The 21,868-nt window shown below is 31.8% G+C and overlaps 1 protein-coding gene across 3 annotated transcripts in view; it reads left to right on the top strand.

Annotated features, from left to right (window-relative positions):
• LOC106870527 (BAI1-associated protein 3) overlaps positions 1–21,868 on the top strand; it is a 1,021,331-nt gene that overhangs the window by 661,846 nt on the left and 337,617 nt on the right. For all 3 annotated transcript variants that reach the window (XM_052968680.2, XM_089354166.1, XM_052968681.2), the window contains 2 exons: positions 15,767–15,856; positions 16,354–16,521. In XM_052968680.2, the coding sequence (XP_052824640.1) occupies positions 15,767–15,856; positions 16,354–16,521 (258 nt within the window). The remainder of the gene's footprint in view (positions 1–15,766; positions 15,857–16,353; positions 16,522–21,868) is intronic.

The following is a 21,868-nucleotide window of genomic DNA, read 5'->3' on the forward strand; positions in this document are numbered from 1 at the left end:
TGTATGTATGTATATATAATTATATATATATATATATATATATATTTGTATATATATATTTATACAAATATGTATAAATATATATATTCATATGTATATGTATATAAATATTTTTATATATATATATATACGTGTGTGTGTGTGTGTGATTGTGTGTGTGTATGTATATATATGTATGCATATATGAATATATATATATATATATATATATATATATATATATATATATATATATATGCATAAATATGTATATACATAGGTATATATGTATGTATGTATGTATGTATGTATGCATGTATGCATGTATATATGACATGCGGTTTAATCAACAATGAGCAACAATGATTTTGCCGTAACAAATTTTGTTAGGTTGAAATCCATTTGTAAAACGAATTCTAGTAATAATATGGATTTCCTTATCTAAGAATGGTCTAGAATCTAAACTTCCTTATTTATTTTTGTCATATTGTTTATGAAACCAGATTTGTTTTGTTCTTATATATTTTGTAACTAAAATTAAATACTTCTTTTAACATCTTTCTTTGAAAATGAAATCATTGTATTGATCATATGTCATAAATAACTCTCGAAAGAGAGTTTTTTAATTATTGTTTTCGGCTTTCATCTGTATTCAACGTTCGTTTCTTTCGCTGTCGCTCTTACAATTTCTATCGATATTATATGAAAATACTCAGTTCAGAAGTTGTTTTTTTTTTAAGTCATATTTAGTACACAAAAATTGTATATGGCGATATAAAATTGAATGGTAGATTAGACTGTATTGATATTAAATTCGTAAAATAATTAAATCAATAAAAATTAGGAAATATTTTTCAAATACTATTCATTTTTTGAGAAGTTTTAGATCCAGATAAACTGTTATTTATTTAATTTCACATTTTTCATATTATTTGATTATATATATATATATATATATATATATATATATATATATATGATATGAATGGTATATATGATATGAATGATATATTTAAATATTTGATACAATTGAAAGCAACTTAGAAACTGTAATGGCGTTTCTTATTAATCAGTTTGTTAAACATGTGGAAAAATGCAACATTATTAAATTTATTTCCAAATATTCTTCAGTTTCCTGATATTGCTTTGATTATGAAACAATTTTCTTTTATATTTCCTGTTCAGTTTTGCTTGAGTCGAGATTGTTTCTATTTTTAAGATCCTGGCAAGTAAAACAGTGACCCATATATTTAATACACATCTATGAATAGCAGAACTAATCGCAAATATATTATCAAGCAGCGCCATTATAAAAGAAACAGATGCAAATTTCAGCCGTAGTCTGGACGCGTCATAGTTGAAGTTCTTTTATGTCTCTAGATAAAATATCTATATTTGTACTACAAGGTGAAATAGTTTAAGAAAGAAAGAAAGGCAGGAAAGAAAGCAAAGAGTTCGTTTTTATTATTTGAATGAAAATGAATAAGTCTCTTATTTTCACTCTTACACAAAGACTTATAAATTCGGATGGTTGAGGTAACCACTCTATCTTTCAGTGCACCATGACCCCTATTCTCTATTTAAATTCACTGACAAGAACGCTGAATCATCTCCTGTGCACAATTAATAAAATTTTAAATGTTATCAATCTGCAAATTTTAACATATTTCCAGTGCATAATCTTGATATTTTCTGTTTTTCTTTTTTTTTTTTCAACGGGCTCAGCTTGTAAATCCCTATCGTCTCCTAATTTACGCACTTCTTTAACCTGTCAACTTGTACCAGAATTTATTTTACCAATATATAATTGTACCAGAAAAGCTGTACCAGAATTTATAAACGGCATGATAAATTAATAGGTTTATTTGGTAGGTGTCAGGGCTAGAAATAAATTTTACCGCTCGTTATATGAACTCTGAACACAGACACGAAACAAATGTTGCGAGCTTTGTAATGACCTAGCTAATTTGCGGCCTTGCACACACATGTATGGTTGTGCGCATGTGTCTGCATCTGTTTGAGCAAGTGTGTTTGGGATTAAGTTTATGGCGCACTAAGAAGTATTATTGATCTTAGTCTGCTAAGTTCTGAAGACCAATATCTATGAGAGAAAAGCGTCAATAGGAGATGCTATAAGAGTGATTGTAAAGTGATTATACGCTAATACTGAATTTTGGCATATGATATAAATTAAAGAAAAAATTTAGACTGTTAAACTTTAAACTGAAAAAATTTAGACTGTTAAATTAATCACAAACCAGTGACGTTACATTCTACTTGAAATATTCACTTTTCAAGATGTATCACGAGGTACCGGTTGCTAGCCTATGGTCGTCCCTGACTGAACAAATATAGACATGAAAAAAATATAATCATGAAAAACTTGTCTTTTCTGGCCATTTTATTTCAGACTAAATTATACATCATTACTGATATGTATGTATGTATGTACGTATGTATGTATGTATGTATGTACGTATGTATGTATGTACGTATGTCTGTTTGTATGTATGTATGTATGTATGTATGTATGTATGTATGTAAAGGTGGTAAGGTGTGATTTCAGAGAGAATGTGCAGGTATTTCTATGAGTCCGGTTTTCTTGATCATATTATTACATGGCCTTGTCTTCGTGGTTTTAATTGTCAGTAAGTAGCAATAACATCGGCAATGAACATAGGGACAGTGCCTCATATTTATGGAGAAAACATTTGATTAAATTGCACCAGTTTCCTTCTTAGTTCTTATCTCTGCTCCATTTGCGTTGGCAGTAATCGAAAGTTTAAAGCCAGGAGAAACTAAATGTCGGTCAGTCGCATTTCTAGCGGCGAAAGTGACGTGTGTGCATCTATAACACGATGTATTTTGCTGATGTTTACACCTGACAACTCTTACCCACATAGATTCATGATGTGAAGTCACTCACAAATTAGAAATACATACGCACTCCACATACATACTTACATCTATATGTAGGTGTGTGAGTGGGTGTATGTGTGCATCGATACACACGAGAAACCTCGCTCAATTATCGTCTGCCAATTTCGTAAGGTATTAGAGAACCTGATGATATGGTGAAATACATGTACGCTACTTTAGTTTCCGTGAAGGGTAATGAAAACTAGGAAGTCATTATTTTGAAGCGAAATCCCCAGCCACATCGCCACATATGCGTTCGTAAATAAGCAAAATTATACACCGGTGCTAGACGAAGAGCAAATTAGAATCTTTTTTGTAATATACAGTTCTTTATTTTATATTTGCTATCATAATTACACCTTTCTCCCGTTTATGAACAGAATAATATGATTAAGCTACATAGTAACAATGAACTTTCTACTACTGTATGTTTTTTTTTTATGCCGTATGTTATCAAATGTTCTGCTCTAGTAGCAGAAGAATGTTGTTGTCAAGGCTTCGAGCAACCAATTATTTATTAGATGGTGTCCCACAATGGCTAAGCTTTTTTAGTCTATATTCATTGCTGATTTGGAATTTACTCTTGGGATTCATTTTTCATTGTATCACTACGTGAAATGAAAATGCTCAGAATTAATCAAACGTCATAATGAGTTATAGAACAACGAATATATCTCTTAATTGCATTACTAGCTCAGTGTAATGCAGCGAAATAGAAGAATCTGTAGAGCGCAGGAAAAACGCTTTGCTGCAGCTCTAATTCCACTCCTGTCAAATTTGCCTTTCCTTTTCCGGTATGATAAAAGTTATAGCCAAGGACTTGATTGAAGTATTCTACTAATATTCTACCCCCCACCCAATATCGCTGGCTTTATGCCTTAATCAAAAACAATTATTTTGCTTTTTAGAACTGATTTAGTGTTTTAAATGCATCAAACCTGGTAAATTGTATACTTATAAATTTTTCCTGCGGTATCAACATTTTCGTCGCACCCATGCAGCTAGATCAGTGTCAACTTTACATAGCGATGAAAATTTTGACAGCTTAGCGAGCAAATAAATGAAAATTAAATTTACCAGTCTTTATGTCAAAACATTAGCTGTTCCGCGACGCAGTCTTTTAGTTTATAAAAAATTTCCCTGGATCTTATTTGCCTGAAAACAACTTTGGAAGAAAAAAGAAGAAAGTATACCACGTGAGCGAAAGTATGATGATAACGAATGAAATAACCATTTTATTAGAAAAGAGAATCATGTATTATAAGACAAGGGGGTTCTTATATTCTTTCATCTCCTTCACATCTCCACACCAACGAATAATATTTGTAACCATAAAAATAATATATGATAATATAAACATGCACTAGATATTTCTTTTAATGATTATACTCAACAAATGCAAGTATGTATCTCAAGGGTTGGCATAATTATTTAATGAGTGCCTTGTAGTGAAATCCTTTATTTAATTCCTGCGGGTTTGAGTAAAAATACAGTGGACAGCTTCATGTTGGATGATATCACATGTATATTTGTTTTTGTTTGATTTTTTTACTATGTATTCAATTCACAAAATACAAACAAGAACTATGCAGCTGATATAGAACGCTTCAGAATGTTTTATTGTTATCACTAAATACAAGCGTAGGTTCACTGTAGATATATGATCAAGTTGCTTCATAAAGGTGACAACGATATAATAGAGGAAACAAGTAACTCTAGGTACAGTTGAAATGCATTATAGCAGAAAAGTTATTCTCTTGGTGTTTCTGTATGTTAGAATACATAGTTATTTTTATATATTTTTTTAACTTATTCGATCATAAATATAAGAATCTACTATTCCATAATAAAAAATAAATAAAATGTGATTAAACAAGTTTGCTAATGGATACTGTCGCTAAAAAGAATCAGAATAATATACATAAAATAATGTAGATAAAATTGAGTCTGCAAAGGGAAATGTTCGTGTTTTCTGAATCATAAAATTCCCCTGTGTAAATGACCACAATCTTTCTTAGTGACTATGCAATGCTACGATTTCTATTCAGAATTATTCATAGTTCATAGGAGTTGAGCGAGACATATTTCTGTAAATATGACAGATTAATATGATTTCAGAAAACCTACAGAAAAATTAAGTAGGACTATACTGAATCATAGTCGTCTGATTCTGGTCTTTTTCCAAAATAAACGAAGATATAAAATTTAGATTCAAGCAGTTATTCAATATTTAGAATAACGATTAGTAACTCAGAGTTTCAGGTATAATCGTTTAGTAACATAGGTCTTACCGATGGTAACTTAGATCGACACCACCAGTATGGTGATGTGAGAAATTTCAACCCTAGAAATATTAGAATTTGGAAACTAAGACCTTTATTAAATTGGTTCGAGAATATCTTTATGGCTCAATAGTTTAGTTTGCAAACACGTGTTTCTAGTCTCAATCCCACAGCTGCCACCTGTTGGTTAAATTTATTCTATGGTGTCAGTTTGTCCCTCGTCACCACCAACGAGCTTTTGAGAGCAATTGAGTAGATGGAAATTGTATGGAAGCGCATCAAATACGTGCACGTGTGTTTGTGCATGTCAGTAGCAATGGATATCAGCAATGTAGCAAACATTGGAGATAATACAGGTAACCGGTATTTTTTGTACGAAACCCATTGTGTTAATTGCCTTAGTGTAACGTACACACATATAATAAACTACATATAATAAACTAATTGAGACCTATAGTCGATGAAGTTATTATTCCCAAAACACAATACTAATTCATTTCCTATAAATGAACATTGCACTTCACCTTAATAACCTCTGAAGTAGTATAGCTAAAACTAAAAATAGATTATTTCTAGAAATGAATCATCGTTATTTCGTTATTTCTTTAATTCGGTACAATGTTTATGACAAATATACATATAGATTTCAAAATGCAAAATTTAGTTTATTTAAAAATAATACTGTATGGTTCAATTTCTAAAGACTCGGTGACGGCAATGGGAAACTAAACCGGTCAACTACTTGTTTCACTTTATTAAATTCGAAGCACTGAGATATATCTGTGAATACAGAGAGATGCAAGACCTCGTGATAATACATTATTTGTTTTTTTTAATTCATAACGTAGCGACACCTGAAGTGCATTATGTCGATACGTGCCGCCACCTATAATATATGCAAAACACGCCATAACAGTTAGACTTAATTAGTTGATATAGTATTAGTTAAGTATTAATTATAAGAACGTACATGACTGCAGCTTTACATTTCCTACTCAAAACGTATAATTATGCGTGTAACTAGAGGAAGATACATTGGGAAACTATTATCACATGTAAAGAGAAAATTTTAGTTCTGATTACTTTCATAAGCTGATATAGATTATAAAAACTAAAACCTCTTTAATTTCATGTTGTAAGTATGTGTTTAAAATGTGCTAAAACGTTTATGTGCAAACAATATTAATACTTTGTACTATGATATCACTATATAGAGCGCAGAATATTATCACTTTCTTAGCTGGTTGTAATATGAAAAGCCTACCGAAGTAACGTTGCTTTCTTAAACCTGGAATCGTAGACATGCTAACCGATCATAACTTAACAATCAGTTAGTGCATGTACAATATTGGAATATATTAATAATTCCTTGTGACGATCATGAATACATTACAATCTACTTTCAGTATTGTTGACTTTATATTTGCTTTATTTAACTACACCTTACTATATTCATAACATTCCAATTGTGTTATTTAGTAATTAACACGATATTTACCGTTTGTGTGATTATAAACAAAGTACACGCCCGCCAGTCAGTAATTACTACAAACTTCCTTTATCATTTGAATAAATTATCTATTCCTTACATAATTACTCTATTATATTCGTCGATTCGTCGATGTCTTATCAACTCCCTAATTTCACATATGTTTTGTCTGTTTCTTTTCTCCTTAACTCTTTTGTCTTGATCTTTGTAGATTACTTATCTCACCTTAATTTGGGAAAACGTGTCATATTTTCAGGTTTGTGCGACAGCTTTGTATGTTAGTTCTAACACCGTTTACTACTCCGATTATTCGTTTTACTTTCTGATTTGTTCCTGTTATTCTCTGGGAATAATTTTATTGAAAAAACATATTCTAGAAAACATTGGAAGATTTATGGTATAACTGTTGGTTGATTTAAAATGCAATATATGCATTTAACATAGAATGTATTACTTAAATTAGTATCGATAAGAGAATAATATTAATAAGTTGACTAAACTGGAAACCAAATGCGTCGAAATATTTTGCTTCGTCATTCCCTCCTCTGAGTCCAAATAGTGCTGAGGCAACTTTTGTGTATTATCCTTTACCGTTGACAAATTTTTTCCAGTAATATCCTGGTGATTAGATGGAAGATAATTGATATTTTTCCCATATACTTAGTTTGATCGGGCTTACGGTGAAGGGCGTTGCACTTCATCATACGAAAGCACTCGTTAGTCTTTTTGTGTATCTAGGACTACACTGGCCAATGCACCAATCATTTATATTTAGGTGATACAATGTGACGTTCAGTGACTTGGCTGTTATATCTAGTAGATAGGTAGCGAATTAAGTTGTTCCATTTGACGGTCGCAGATATGATTCAGTATACAGTTCAATGATTCTGGTCCATCCGCGTTGCACTATCTCCTTACTCAATTTGAAAATTATATGGATAGAAACGTTTTCTAGAAAACAATGAAACATGATAAGTAGATGCAGACTTGCGTTCGTTTGTAATTTTGATGATCTTGTTAACTTTTATACTAAAGATTGCAGAAAGACAAATATACTCGGTGTGCTATATATATATATATATATATATATACATAAACTAGATTCTGGTGATATGTATATATACAGTAGATAACTTTCTGAAGATAATCGACAAAGATAAGTGATATATGGCTAACTGACTAGAAATTTAAAATTCAATAGCAACAAAATTATTGCATAATTTCCTCGAAAACGAAGACCAAAGAGGGACTGGAATTCTCTAATGAAACTATTTCAGTTAATTTACAATTCTAATGTCTTCTGGAAAAGTAGGAATAATCTAATTCCAATTTACCTTTCATTAACAGAAAAGGTCTGTGATAATGAATGATCATTATTGTGGTTGGCTAATTTGCAAGCATTATGAACAACATTGGGCTACAGTTTACCGTCTAAAATAAATAGAAATTTAGGACGATGTATTCCTTGAAACAGTATTCTTGGAAACAATGTACCAAATGTATCAAATTATTGCATTATCGAGATTATTCATCTTTTAATATGTTTACTAATACATTTTTAATTAATTCAAAAATATATACATTAGAGAAGATTTACTTAATAAAACTTAAATGTATGGAAGTAAGGTAACAGCAACCTGATTCCGCAAACAGTTTTTTTATTCTTGGTTTCGCTGGTGTAACATTTATTTAAGAAATGAGTACTTACGAAAACTCTGAACACAATAACCTTATGACTAGTGCTCTAAAATGCAATTGAGGAGTACAGAAACAAGTTGCTTTTAACATCACCACCTGCACTATAAGGTCCTTATAGAATTATAGTCCGCTGATTGCAATCTTGTCAGGTTTTCTATCTAAGCGTAACTACTTCTCTTCCAGTTATCATGCAAAAAATAATGGTTACTGCCTTCTCTCTTATGATTAAGATTTGTATTAATTCATAGCTCCACATTTCTTCTAGCTTAACTATATATTTATATGCATTGGGTATATTAAATGTGAAAAATTAAAACCAATCTCAAATCGTGCAAGCTAAACGAAAGGAATATTCTCGATAAACTCATAGTCCGCGAATACTTATCTACAAATAATATAATTTCCTTTGCCTTATACTGCTATGTCAAAATTTCCAACTTCGTGTTGCTTCATTTACTAAATACGGTTAAGCTGTGTGCGGTGAATCAGAAAGCAGTTATTTCAAAATTTATGGTATCTATTATTTATAAAGACAATGTTAATTAGTTTCATTCATATGTTCATCAGTTGTGTATATTCTTATTTACTTTTTGCTGCGCGTTATAAGTAATCATTATATTATTATGTGGTAATTAACTAATCCAATTCTCTTGCATCTGTAGAATTAGTCATAATTCTTAAATTAAATTTTCAATCTATTCAAAATGTTAGCTTTCATGTACATTGTATTGTCTCTCTATTCATTACAACTGATTCACCAAAAGTATAATCAGATTCATAAACTATTATTTAATTTTATTTTCTAATACGTAGCATTAAACAGATCTTGGATTTCCATAGTTACTTTACTCAAGAAAGGGCTATTTTAAATGTGTATTAATATCTTTGTAGCGTGAAATTAAACGACAAGGAATGTTGTAATTTGTCTTCGTATAAAAGATTTATTTTTTATGACATTTAATTTAAAATTATATAAACATAATCACATTTAAATTTCAATGTGAAATATGTATTTTTGCTGCCGATATTCTTCAAAGAAAATTCTTTATTTATTTATTTATTTATTTATTTATGCATGCGTAAATTCATTTAGTGGGCGGTAATTGTACAAGAAGTAATTTTGATGTTTTCCATAGGATTACTAGCGTAAGAAAACTAAACTTCAATGAGTTATGCGGTTTTGAGTTCAAATTCTCCAGACAGAATATATGCATTATATACTTCAATTTATGTCGAATGTGCAAAACAGAGAGTTATTCAAGGGCTGCAATTCATAATAAACTACAATAATCTCGAATAAATGTGGTCATGTTTCCAAATTTAAAACGGTTATTCTTATTTCTTGTCAGTAGCCTCATTCGGAGCTTTCACTACACCACGCGGCGTACTGCAAAATGTTCCGAAAGAATTTATATTGATATGTAGAAATGTTTAGTGTTCATAAATCATTAAGTCCATTTTTTTTAGATGGGAGAGAGTTTTACATTAGTGGAGGTTTATTCTGATGAATAGGTATAGGTTATATCTAATGCCAGATAACTGAAGGTGTATTTCAAATGGGAACTGCTTTCATTTGGGCTACATTTTAAACGTGTGCATGTGAGTGTGTGTATGTGCGTGAGTGTATGTGTGTGTGTGTGTGATTTAAATAAAATAACAAGGCCAAGGCAATTTTATATTCCTAGAAATTAGAAAGGTAGACTTACAGCTGTTTCAGGAAATAAATGATATCCCAGTTAAAAGAGCTTGAAGCTCTTTTAACACGTCTCTGATGATGTGATATCATTTATTTCCCTGAAACAGCTGTAAGACCACCTCTCTACTTATAAATATGCTAGGAATATCAAATTGCCTTGGCCCCGTTATCTTATTTTATTTAAAATATACACCCTCACACATGTCCTGCCCTAGAATCCTCACTCATGCTATTATTGAACAGGGAGCTTAACAGCGGTCCCTCCGTAGCGCTTACATAGCCTTACCTGCTTTTTGGGTCTTCTGGATACCAAAACATCTCATATATATATATATATATATATATATATATATATATATATATATATACTTAGGTGCCCTACAAATGCAGATATTTTCATTCCAGTTATTTTCTTTTATCACACACCGTGAGTCTTCTTTATTTGCCTTACTTTTATTCTCCTTCCCACGTTTTCCCTATTTCCTTACACATTAGCAGATTTTCTTTGTGTTAATGAGTGATAATGTGGTCGGAATACATCAAGATTTCTATCGAACAGTAAATATATTTCCTTTGATTATTACATCTAAGAGTTCCCTTTAATCATCGTCTTCATCTTCAAAGACATCAGCTATAATAACCAAGGTGTTCTTATATATAAGATTTGGTAAGTATTTATGTTATTTACTTTCACGTTTTGATGTGGGAGTGCCTAAATATTGTTCAATGGATATTGCTACTAACTCGTGTTTATGCCTCAGGAAATGTTGAGTCTTTGCAAGAACTAGGTAGCTGCAAATGACGTAATCGATTATTTCTTATGCTGTATTTAATATAACTATTATTGATTTAGGACACTTTCCTCAAACCATGCGTATTTTGATATCAATGATGTGTTCATGTAGAATTCTGAATAGATTCTCCGATGGATATTGCGTCTTGTGTATATATATATATATATATATATATATATAGTAATGATCCATAAAAAGGAGTGGTTTATGACCTTCAAATTATTGGTAATGAATGTTGTTTTGCTTTAAGAGACTTGTTAGTGTAAGGTAACACGAAATTTTGGCTGAAAATCTTTGTTCTTCAAGCAATATTTATTCTTTAATTTTCTCAATCATTTTTGTGCTCTTAATGTTTTCCATTTTGGCAGCATATGTTATTTTCGTATAGAAGATCCATAGTTGCTGTCAAAAGACTTTCAGTGATATAATTCCCAGTTGTTCTTTATATACATTTATAACACTCTCTCAAGTATTCTACCAAAATAATTCTGCAATAATATGTAATCAGTATATTGTTCAGTGTATACATAAATGCTTTATGTACATTGTTGAGAGACATTTGGGATCTGGGAAGTATTATTATTTGGTCTTCTAGAAATATTTCTCGAGTTGATACTGTTCCCTCTTGTAATTCATTGGATCATGGGTTTTATAGGGCAGCTGTAAATAAATAGATAGTGGTTAAGCTCCGTGCAAGAATTTGAAGACTATATGGATTTCAGGAGCTAACAATCTCTATTGTTTGAAAATTATCAGGTCTTACTACTAAAAAATATTGGTGATTTTCTTAATCTCTTTTCTTTCTCCTTTCCATTCTCATCTATTTAAGTTGTGCTCTATACTTTGGTTTCTCAACGATGCTCTCCCAATAAAATTGTATTTGCGTTCGGTGGTGCTTCCAGTGGAGAAAATATTTCTAATCGTGTTCAACTCGAAAATTCTACTTTATTACTTCAACGATGTATTTAAGATCGTACAATCACACATCTAACCCAAACTGTTTTTTCTAATGTTTATTTATTTATTGCAGTATGTTTTTCGCATTTATATAATCATACTTTTCTCCATATTTACTGCGTTATATTTACTTTTTCAGTGTTAAATCGCTTGCTTTCGTTTACGATGATAAGAAACATATTTTTGAAATTTGTGAATCGATTTTATATAGGGATATTTCTTATGACTGTATTTTAATAGGTGTGGATGAGAGGAAACATGCACATTTTGAATCAGTCTTAATTTTCCCCGATGCTGTCATGACAACTCAATAAAATGCCTTATTAGGGGTGATCCATGTTCGGCTTTGCTTTATTTTTGTATCCCTGTGAGGAAGTGATGTGAGTCAAGTTGGATATTAACTGTAACTCAGTTATAGTTAATAAAATTGACGAATTTTATGGGACTACATCCACTCCATGGAGGCAGACAGTTAAACAGCCCTTGAAACCCACGCTATTTCAGTACATCGTCCTTGCCCGAGATTAAACAGTCGGCACAGTGGAGACAGCACAGTGGTCTGGTATAGCTCTTTATTCCAAAGTTTGGTACCAGTCCTTCCAGTATCTTCCATATACATCCCACTGCATACCTCTCCCCCTTCCTTCCAGGGAATAGAGTCGTAGCTCTTTCAATCTGTCCCAGTAGCTCAGTCGTTCCATTGATGCAATTTTCTTTGTGTAATGTCGATGAACTGCTTCAAGCTCTGCTCTCGTACTTATAGTAGAGGGTGACCATAGCTGAGAGCAGTAGTCCACCCGGCTGAGGATAAATGTCTTCCATAGTGTCATCATAGTTTATCAGTACCTTGTCCGGAATGTTCTCAGAATCCAACCGGCCAGTCTTCTGGATACTGCTACCATTTTGTTGATATGTGTGTGAAATGAGGCATTGTTGCTCATTTCTATTCCAAGATCACGCACCGTATTAGATTCTGGGATTGTTGCTCCACTTGGTCCAACGTACTGATGTCGTGATTCCTGAGCAGCGCATAACTGATAGCGAAGGGCCTGGAATTTACTTGCATTAAATTGCATGTTGTTATCCTCAGCCCATGTATAGATGGCACTTAGATCTTTCTGTCAGAGCGTAGCATCAGATGTTTCCTAGACTGACTGTGCGAGTTTTGTATATATATATATATATATATATATATATATATATATATATATATTCAATAATTTCTTTATTTCATACGTGTAAATTTACTATATTCCTTTTAATGAGTCATTTGGTGAACAGCTACCATACTAAATCGCTTCCTTCAAGTATTTTGTTGATGAAAGTCGGTATTTATGCTTAATACTCTCGTTTAACAAGAAACAACGGTGTTATATTCCATCCATCTGGTGTTTGTTATTAGTTTAATTTGTTGCTTACATATATCTTCAACTCCATGTATTCACACGTTTTGTTTGATAATTTTCTCACGTTCTTCAATGAACGAATTATCGATAGCTGAAATTTGCTGAGAAAATGCTTCACATACAAGAAGTGTAAAATAGATAAGTTATCGTTTACTGTTAATTGAACTGATAATTACTGAATCTTGATAATTACCTTCAATGATAACAGTGGCAAAACTATCGGGAAGAGAGAATATTTGGGCTTCATTTCTTTGGTACATATTCAATTTTTCAGCAGAGATTTATTATAGAAGCGAAGATTCAACAAATGTAACACTTCATTCAAAATGTCATATATATATATTTATATATATGTCTTCACACACGCACACACACACACACACACACACACACAGACACACACACAGACACACACACACACACACACACACACACACACACACACACACACACATATATATATATAGTTTCACGCCACCGTGATCATCGCGTGAAACAGTAACCTGAAACTCGATTCTCAAGACAAACACGCTGTTTCTGCTATCGATTGTGATAGACTCTTAGTTGAGTAATTTAAGTATAGCTGTATTCCCATTTCTCCACCTATCCACATTCAATCATTCCATCTTTGAAGTTCTCTGCATTAAGAAATAAATGTAAGATTTTCTCTACCCTTATGATGGAGTCCCGTCTCACTCAATGTTGATTGTAACCATCACGGACACGTATTGTGATGAATTACATCTACAAATATTATTATGGATCTCAGAAGCCGCAAAAACAGCTGTTAGACTTGTAATACTTTTCTTTCACCCCTTTTAATTTTCACTGTCGTCTGTACTCTGTGTAAGTTGGACCTATTGATATAAATAGATACATATCTATATATTTAAACTTACAAATTCGTCATCTGAATGTCTCCACTTTTGCTTTCTCCCATGTTGCGAGTTTGTACCTAATTTGCATATTTGCATAATTGCTTCTATATCCCCTCAACGCCATTCTTTACGGAATCGATCCCTTGTAAAGATATAGGAATCTAAATTTGAATATTTTGAGCACTACTAAGTGTCTTCTACACCGAGAATCATTGGATCTCATCTGTGGAATATATATATATATATATATATATATATATATATATATATATATATATATATATATATATATTATAATATAGTGTATGTGTAGGTATGTGTTTGTGAAGGTGCATGGCTCAGTGATTAGATTTTAGGGTTCACAATCCAGAAATGATGGGTTCGATTCCCAGACCAGCTTGTGTGTTGAATTCTTGAGCAACACACTCTCTTTCACGTTACTCTGGTTCGCTAAGCTGTAGGAATAAGGTACGATGTCACTGGTGCCCGGCTATATCGGCCTTTGTCTTTCCTTCGGATAATATCGGTGACATGGAGAGGAGAGTCTGGCTTGCATGAGCGACTGCTGGTCTACCATAGATTACCTTGCGTGGATGCGAATGTTTTTCCCACGAGAGTTCTGGACCCAGTAATGAACTCATTTGCATGCAGCGGATCAGAGCTCACCTTGAATATCCACATACTGTGTACATTGATTGTTATTTAAATAATATCAAGTCTTAGTATAATCAAATTTATGCAATAGACTTGTCTTTATTCCTTCCGTTGTCCTAAGCAAGTGTTGAGCATCAAATATAGAACATTGTTAAAACAGTGATTATTGCTTTTGTTCCGTTACCATAATCAGGAAATTCAGTTTTCGACAATGCTATTAATAATGTAAGGATTTGAAATTTATTTTCTTAAATATCCTGAAATATATTACAATATGCTATTATCCATTACATTCTAATCGCCAACAATATAACTTATAATACAGATATAAACTTCGATTAGACTAAAGTTTGGAACATTCACGCGGTTTTCGGCAGTCTCAATTTCCAGGCCAATCACCAGACATGTATCCCTTAAATGATTACATATCGACCAAAGATGACAAGTCCTATAATCAATTTAGGTCAAATAGTCAATTTGAAATATATGAAGATGTTCATCTAACGTTAGAAGGGCTGAATATACACTAGTTCTTTAGCCAGAAAAAGCCATCACAATCGAACATAGAATCACAATACTTCTGTAACATCTAGGTTGTTAGATCCTTTCTTTTTGTGATCTTAGTAAATTTTGTTAAACTTTGATCATATTGCTCATTTTAAAATCATCTAGACATCAATCTTTGATGAATAATACAACAGAGGTACAATCTTAAGTTGTAAAATTTTTCTGATCATTGGAATTTTTTGAAAAATTTATGAGTGGGATTTCCAGTTTTATTGGGCGCAAAATTTCGTCGATTGCCAAAGATTTCCTCACTTCCATCTTACAATATTCATAAGATAGGTAAATGTAATCTAGAAAAAACACTTTAAAGCAGTTAACTCTAATTATTCAAACCAATAAAGGAATATATTTGCTGAAAATCATTATTGTATATGATTTTAATATTTACTTATTTTTAATTCAGTTTCTATGTTTACACATGCATATTCATTTTGGTTTTTATTGTAGCACGAAGAAGCCAAGAAAGCCGAAAAACCGTTGCCAGCAGAGCAACAGATTGCTTTAAAACTTAAACTGCATCAACCAACAAAGCAGGAAGTAAGTTGACACCTTGTATAAGACATAATAGGATTTAATCTGGATTTTCAAATGATATAAGTCATAATGTCACATTTTGATTACTCATACAGGCGCTTATATGAAATACCGTTCAGAACAAGGTTTCTATGGTATCGCCTAAACATAAACTCACAAATTTGCCAGCCTTGTGCCTAAACCAAGGCAGAGTTATTAACATTATTGATTTAATAAAGCAGTTAACTGTTAGGATCATTAACATGTTCGACAGACAAAATGTTTAGCGGCGTTTCTTCTGGTTCTTTACCTTCTGAGTTTAATTTTGTCTGCCTTCATTTCGACGTTGAGATAAAATAAAGTACCAGTCAAATGCTGGGGTTAATATAATCATCTATTACCACCCAAAAATTGCTAGACTTGTCCAAAAATTTGAAAATGTTATTATTATTATTATTATTATTATTATTATTATTATTATTATTATTATTATTATTGTCATTGATGGTTTTCTTTTTCAGTATGAGCTTCTTTACATTGAAGTTCTCTACACCATTAAACATAAGATCGGAACGACTATCGGTGGACACCTACCATACATGCAAGATCTCTACCAATATGCACAAGATGCATTTGGTATGCCTCCCGAAGACCACGCTAAACTACTTGCCAAAGCTACGGAAGAAAAGGTATGTGTTCAGCATTAGCTACATCATACTTAATTATTCACCTTTTCTATTTTGTCTGCTGGGGACATGACAATGTTTCTTACTAAAGATATATAAATAGGAATGAGTGTTTAACTTTGGAATAAATTTAGTTGTTATCGTGGTCACATTGCAACTATGGAATATCAGCTGAAAGGTTAAATGAATGAGAAATTAGTATAACGGCAAATGAAATTACCTGTTGATCTGTATTTTCCTGATAACTTTAATGACAGTTACCAGTTTATATTTCTCTTTGCAATATCTTAAGACGTCATCGAAATTAATAGATACATGATGCCCTTTCATATTTTTATACATGCTCCTGCTTACGTTCTTCAGAACAAATATAGTTTGTGATATTTTACGTAGGCTGACATCTCTATCTTTTATGTATTCCTGAAATTGTTATACATCAGCGTTTCAAACTCAGCATTGATTATCCCATGCCTACTCCATCAAATACAATTTCGTACAGGATGTGCGGTTCTCCGAATAATATTTCTCCATCTTGGACGTTAAATCGCTTCTTATAAAGCTTTTCATGATCAGTAATGAAATCGAGTTTTGCAATATTTTTAGAGGATACTAAAATATTAGTGAGATTTTCTCTTAGCAACTTTTAAATGAATTCACCCTTTCATAGCAAAAAACTTTGCTTCAGTTAAATATCTTTCTTTTGCAATATTCATGTACCGGTCATGCATTTTACCAATTCCGACAAAAAATTAAATTAAAAAAAAGAAGCTCACGACTCCCAGATTGTCGAAAGCGCTTATCTAGTCAAGACACGGCAACTATTATAGTCTAAATTTTAATATCTCTTCCAAAACCACGCTTATGTGACAGCCACTTAATAAATCATGTAGATATATACCAGAAAATTTGCACTACTATATTTATCTGAAACATTTAGCAATGATGGAATCTCTATATACTCATTCGTCTTACTAGACTTAGCAGCGAAAGCTTTCATACATTACACCCTACTATCTTCAGAAAAATACATATTAATAATGAAGTCACGAGTACACAACGTTTGATAAAGATTGGGTGGTAACTGTTGCAATTATTTGATCATAGGTTTGGTCGATCATGCTGGTATCGACCTAAACACGAAAAAAAAGTCAATATTTAAGATAAAAGTAAATAAGCTTTAAAGACTAAGATATTGATGATTTGAATATGCGAATGGTTTCAATTCCCAATCACCGTTGTAACAAATTTATCTAATATATTTTTGAATATATATATATATATATATATATATATATATATATATATATATATATATATATATATATGAATATATATAAATGTATACACACACACACACACACACACACACACACACACACACACATACATATATATATATATATATATATATATATATATATATATATATATATATATATAATCTCTTGCACGATGCTAAGTCCTTATGCAATCTGGAACCAACCAATCCTTGTTCTAATGATCACCAAAAGCTTGCAGACTCTGAAAAATAGCTCAAGATCACAAAGCACAATTTGTTTTACACTTTCGTTTACATTTAAATTCATGAAAAGTTTTATATCTGTCTGTCAACTGTCAGAATAATTTGGCATTTCCATTTAATGTCAGTCAGAGTACCTTTTTAACTATAAGACAGAACTGTCAAATCTTTCTCAGTATAAAATGCAAAACAAATAGTTTATATTGAAATTGTATTTTAAAGTGGTCTTCATTCATATTCCTCTTCCCTTTTACATTTCGTTTGTTAAACTATTACTTATAGGTATATATATGAATAGATTGTATGTATGTATACTTATATATATGTATATATGTATATAAGTATATATGTATTTATGTATCTATCGATATATATATATATATCGGTATGTGGTGAAGCAAATATTTGCTGATCCCTAAATTATGTTTATAAATATATATGAACTTTTAAATAAGTTCTCCACCGATAATGGTGCTTACATACCGAAGGGCTTGGTAGAAATTATTAATTGTTGATTTATTAATAAATTAATAAATTGATGATCCCTTACCCTTTTAATTTGATATATATATATATATATTATGATTGACCGTTGACTGGACACTATTCAATTTTTTTTCCCCGTGCTTTTCTCCTTGTCTCCGTATTATTTCTGTTGAAGAACGTAGCTCGAAACGTCAAAGACTTTCCGTATTCCCGAGCGTCATACTAATACATCCTTTTGTTATTTACACCACCTGTCTTCGTCTGTTGTTGTTTTTTCGTATATTCTCCCATATATATATATATATATATATATATATATATATATATATATATATATATATATATATATATATATATATACGTAAATGTCGAACAATGAAATGAGTGCTCAGCAATACATTGGTGGATATATAATTTCTTTACATGTGAATGAAGGTTACCATTGGTTTCATGTTAAGTAGGAAAATATGCTAATATATGAATATTGTTTCAAGCTGATCACACGTAGGAAGATGTTCGCCTCCATTTTGGAAAACAGTCTTACTTCGTTCACAGCATTTCTCGTAAATTCTCGTAGATAAATCGATGAATAATGAACCAAGGGACGTTAATCTTGAGTGGCATCTTTTGGACGCTTGTCTTCCTTCGATTTGTATTTTGGGTAAATTGTTTTGTTGTAAATTTGTCTGCATTATTTTGCATTATATGATTTTATTTTGGGCATATTGTTCTTATAATTGTATGGTGTGTCATTGTGAAGTTTGTGTGCTGTGTGTTCACGTTTAGGCTTACCTGCGTTTATAGGGGATCTTATTCAAAATATTTGAGTGTAAAATATTGCTTGTGTACGCAGAGAGAAGTTTCATCCCTAATATTTAAGATGTTATCTGTTGATTGTATAATGTTTAATTTTTCAGTAATAGAGAGTTCACATTTGGTACCCCGTCCTCTGTATCTTTTGGCTTTAGCAATAATTATTCATTCTATCTGGGGATTGCTTATACCACCTTCTTTCAATGTCCATGCCATATTCAATAGGGATGTCGCATGATTTTTGTTTCTGTCTTTGTATGATGCAAGATGTTGGGCATACCTCTCCTTGAACGAATTGCCTGTCATTCCGATATACGCCTTTGCTATTCCGTTGGGGTCGAGACAGTTGTTGTTTAGAGGGCAGCTGTTTGGAGAGCTGGAGTGGTATTGGATTTCTGTGGGTCTAGATGTTGTTTTATAGTCCACCTAATATTGCACAGAGTCCCTTGATCTCTGGGGCGTCACACACGGCGGGCCAGGGACGTGAAAAACCGTCTTTCTGGGACTGTAAAAGACGGCTGGTGGTTGCGGAAGAGACATTTCAAAGATATACTGGCTGATCCGATATACCATATATATATATATATATATATATATATATATATACATATATATATATATATATATATATATATATATATATATATATATATATATATATATATATATATATATATATATATATAAGCCCAACAGCTGTCTCGAAGATCCATCATCACAATATGTGTCCGTAATGAAAGCAATAAGCGTTGGATAACATAAGCCTCTGTCATCAGGGTAAGAAAGGTCTTACATTTTATGTCTTAATGCAGAGAAGTTGTAAGATAGGATATATATGTGTGTGTGTCTGTGTATATGTATATCTATGTATATGTGTATATATATATAATCACATGTTGTCCACCATTTTATGAATGTATTTGGCAACACAGTTGATTTTTAAAAATAAGTTAAATGCATTAGTACAATAGAACATACTCTTCATCCAATGAAAACGTCTCTTTTCTCGGGGTTGAACTGAGGTTAAACTTAATTCAGTTATAAGGAGCAACGCTCGTCAAGAGTGCTTGTGCCATAGATAGACTAAAGACTCGGTTTGTTTAACGCTTCAGTCATTGTAGATATTCCTCTTTCATTTCAATTTGGATATTGATATCGGACTTTGGCTAAAATCCAGATAATTTGTAAACACAGCCCGTATTCAATTGAAACACGTCCAATAGATTGCTATTAATTAGCTTATCGATCCTGTGCGATAAAAGGTTAAATCAATAAGGGCGTGGTTGACCTTTCGATTTCGTTCAGAGTAATGAAGTCTATATTATATGGAATACATAACACACACAAACACGCATATGATATATTGTCAGTTAGTTGTCCATTTGTCGGAATCAAAAGCACACTCAGTGTAAGTAATAAAGTCAGTCTATTTTTATAGTGTTGAAAATATATTACTAGTTACGATATATAAATGGTCAGAATTCTGCGTCTGTTTCGCATCAAATGTTCTTTGATGGCAATATTCAGCTCGAAACCTACACAATATGGTGATCTGTTCAATTATAAGCCTTAACTAGCAATGTGTGTGTGTGTGTGTGTGTGTATAAAGGAAATTTATTCAAATTACAATTTACAATAGTGCAGTTATTTCGTAGGAGATTAAAAAATTAAAGCATAAACAACGTAAACAACGAGACGGAAACAAATGGCGGTATACGTTCGTGTACGTCTTTTCCAATGTGAAGCCGAAGTTTCTTAGCTAAGACAGCAATCAACAGTGTGAGAAGGATTGTAGTTAGAGATGTGGTTGATTTTATACCCGATTGCAAGACAACATAATCATAACCATAAATTCGTGCATTTACATGTGAGTGTGTTATGCACACTGCGTCATGTTTCTCTTTTGTCTGCATTCTACAACATATTTACTTTGACGTAATTCTCCTGTAATCATTCGTTCTGCGCTAACCTTGAATACAGGACTTAAGCAATTTTCTCCTTTTACTAAACACTTAATCGTGTAATATATGGTGCAATGAATCTAGTTCATAGCTTCGTTAATGTTGCAATATGTTTTCTTGGACTACAGAGCATTGCCATTCAGTTTCTTCATTGTTTATGATCGGGAATTGAATTATTTTCGTACGGTAACATCTATTGATTACATATGACTAAGCAACAATGGATGTATATACTTATAATCATAAAGCATCTATAAGTGAATTAGATATCTTAAACACCAGACGCAATGACTAAAACAGGATTAAGTAATGTCCGTATTTACATTGTGGATTTTTCTATGTAAATATTCCTCCAGTTTCTCTGCCTATATTTATAGATATATGGTCTGTAGTATTACCAATCTATATAGTTTGTACTTTTATCCGTGTGAATGTTTATGTGAACTTAAGTTCATTTCTTTTTAATTGCTCGTGTGTAGGTGTATGCTCGTAAATATGCATTCCATCTTGATTATATACGCGTTTATATTCTTGAGAACAAAGAGATTCTGCGGTTTATTTTTGCATATGA

Source organism: Octopus bimaculoides, chromosome 6 (genome assembly GCF_046866305.1).
Source record: "Octopus bimaculoides isolate indiv1 chromosome 6, ASM4686630v1, whole genome shotgun sequence".
Taxonomy (NCBI): Eukaryota; Metazoa; Mollusca; class Cephalopoda; order Octopoda; family Octopodidae; genus Octopus; species Octopus bimaculoides.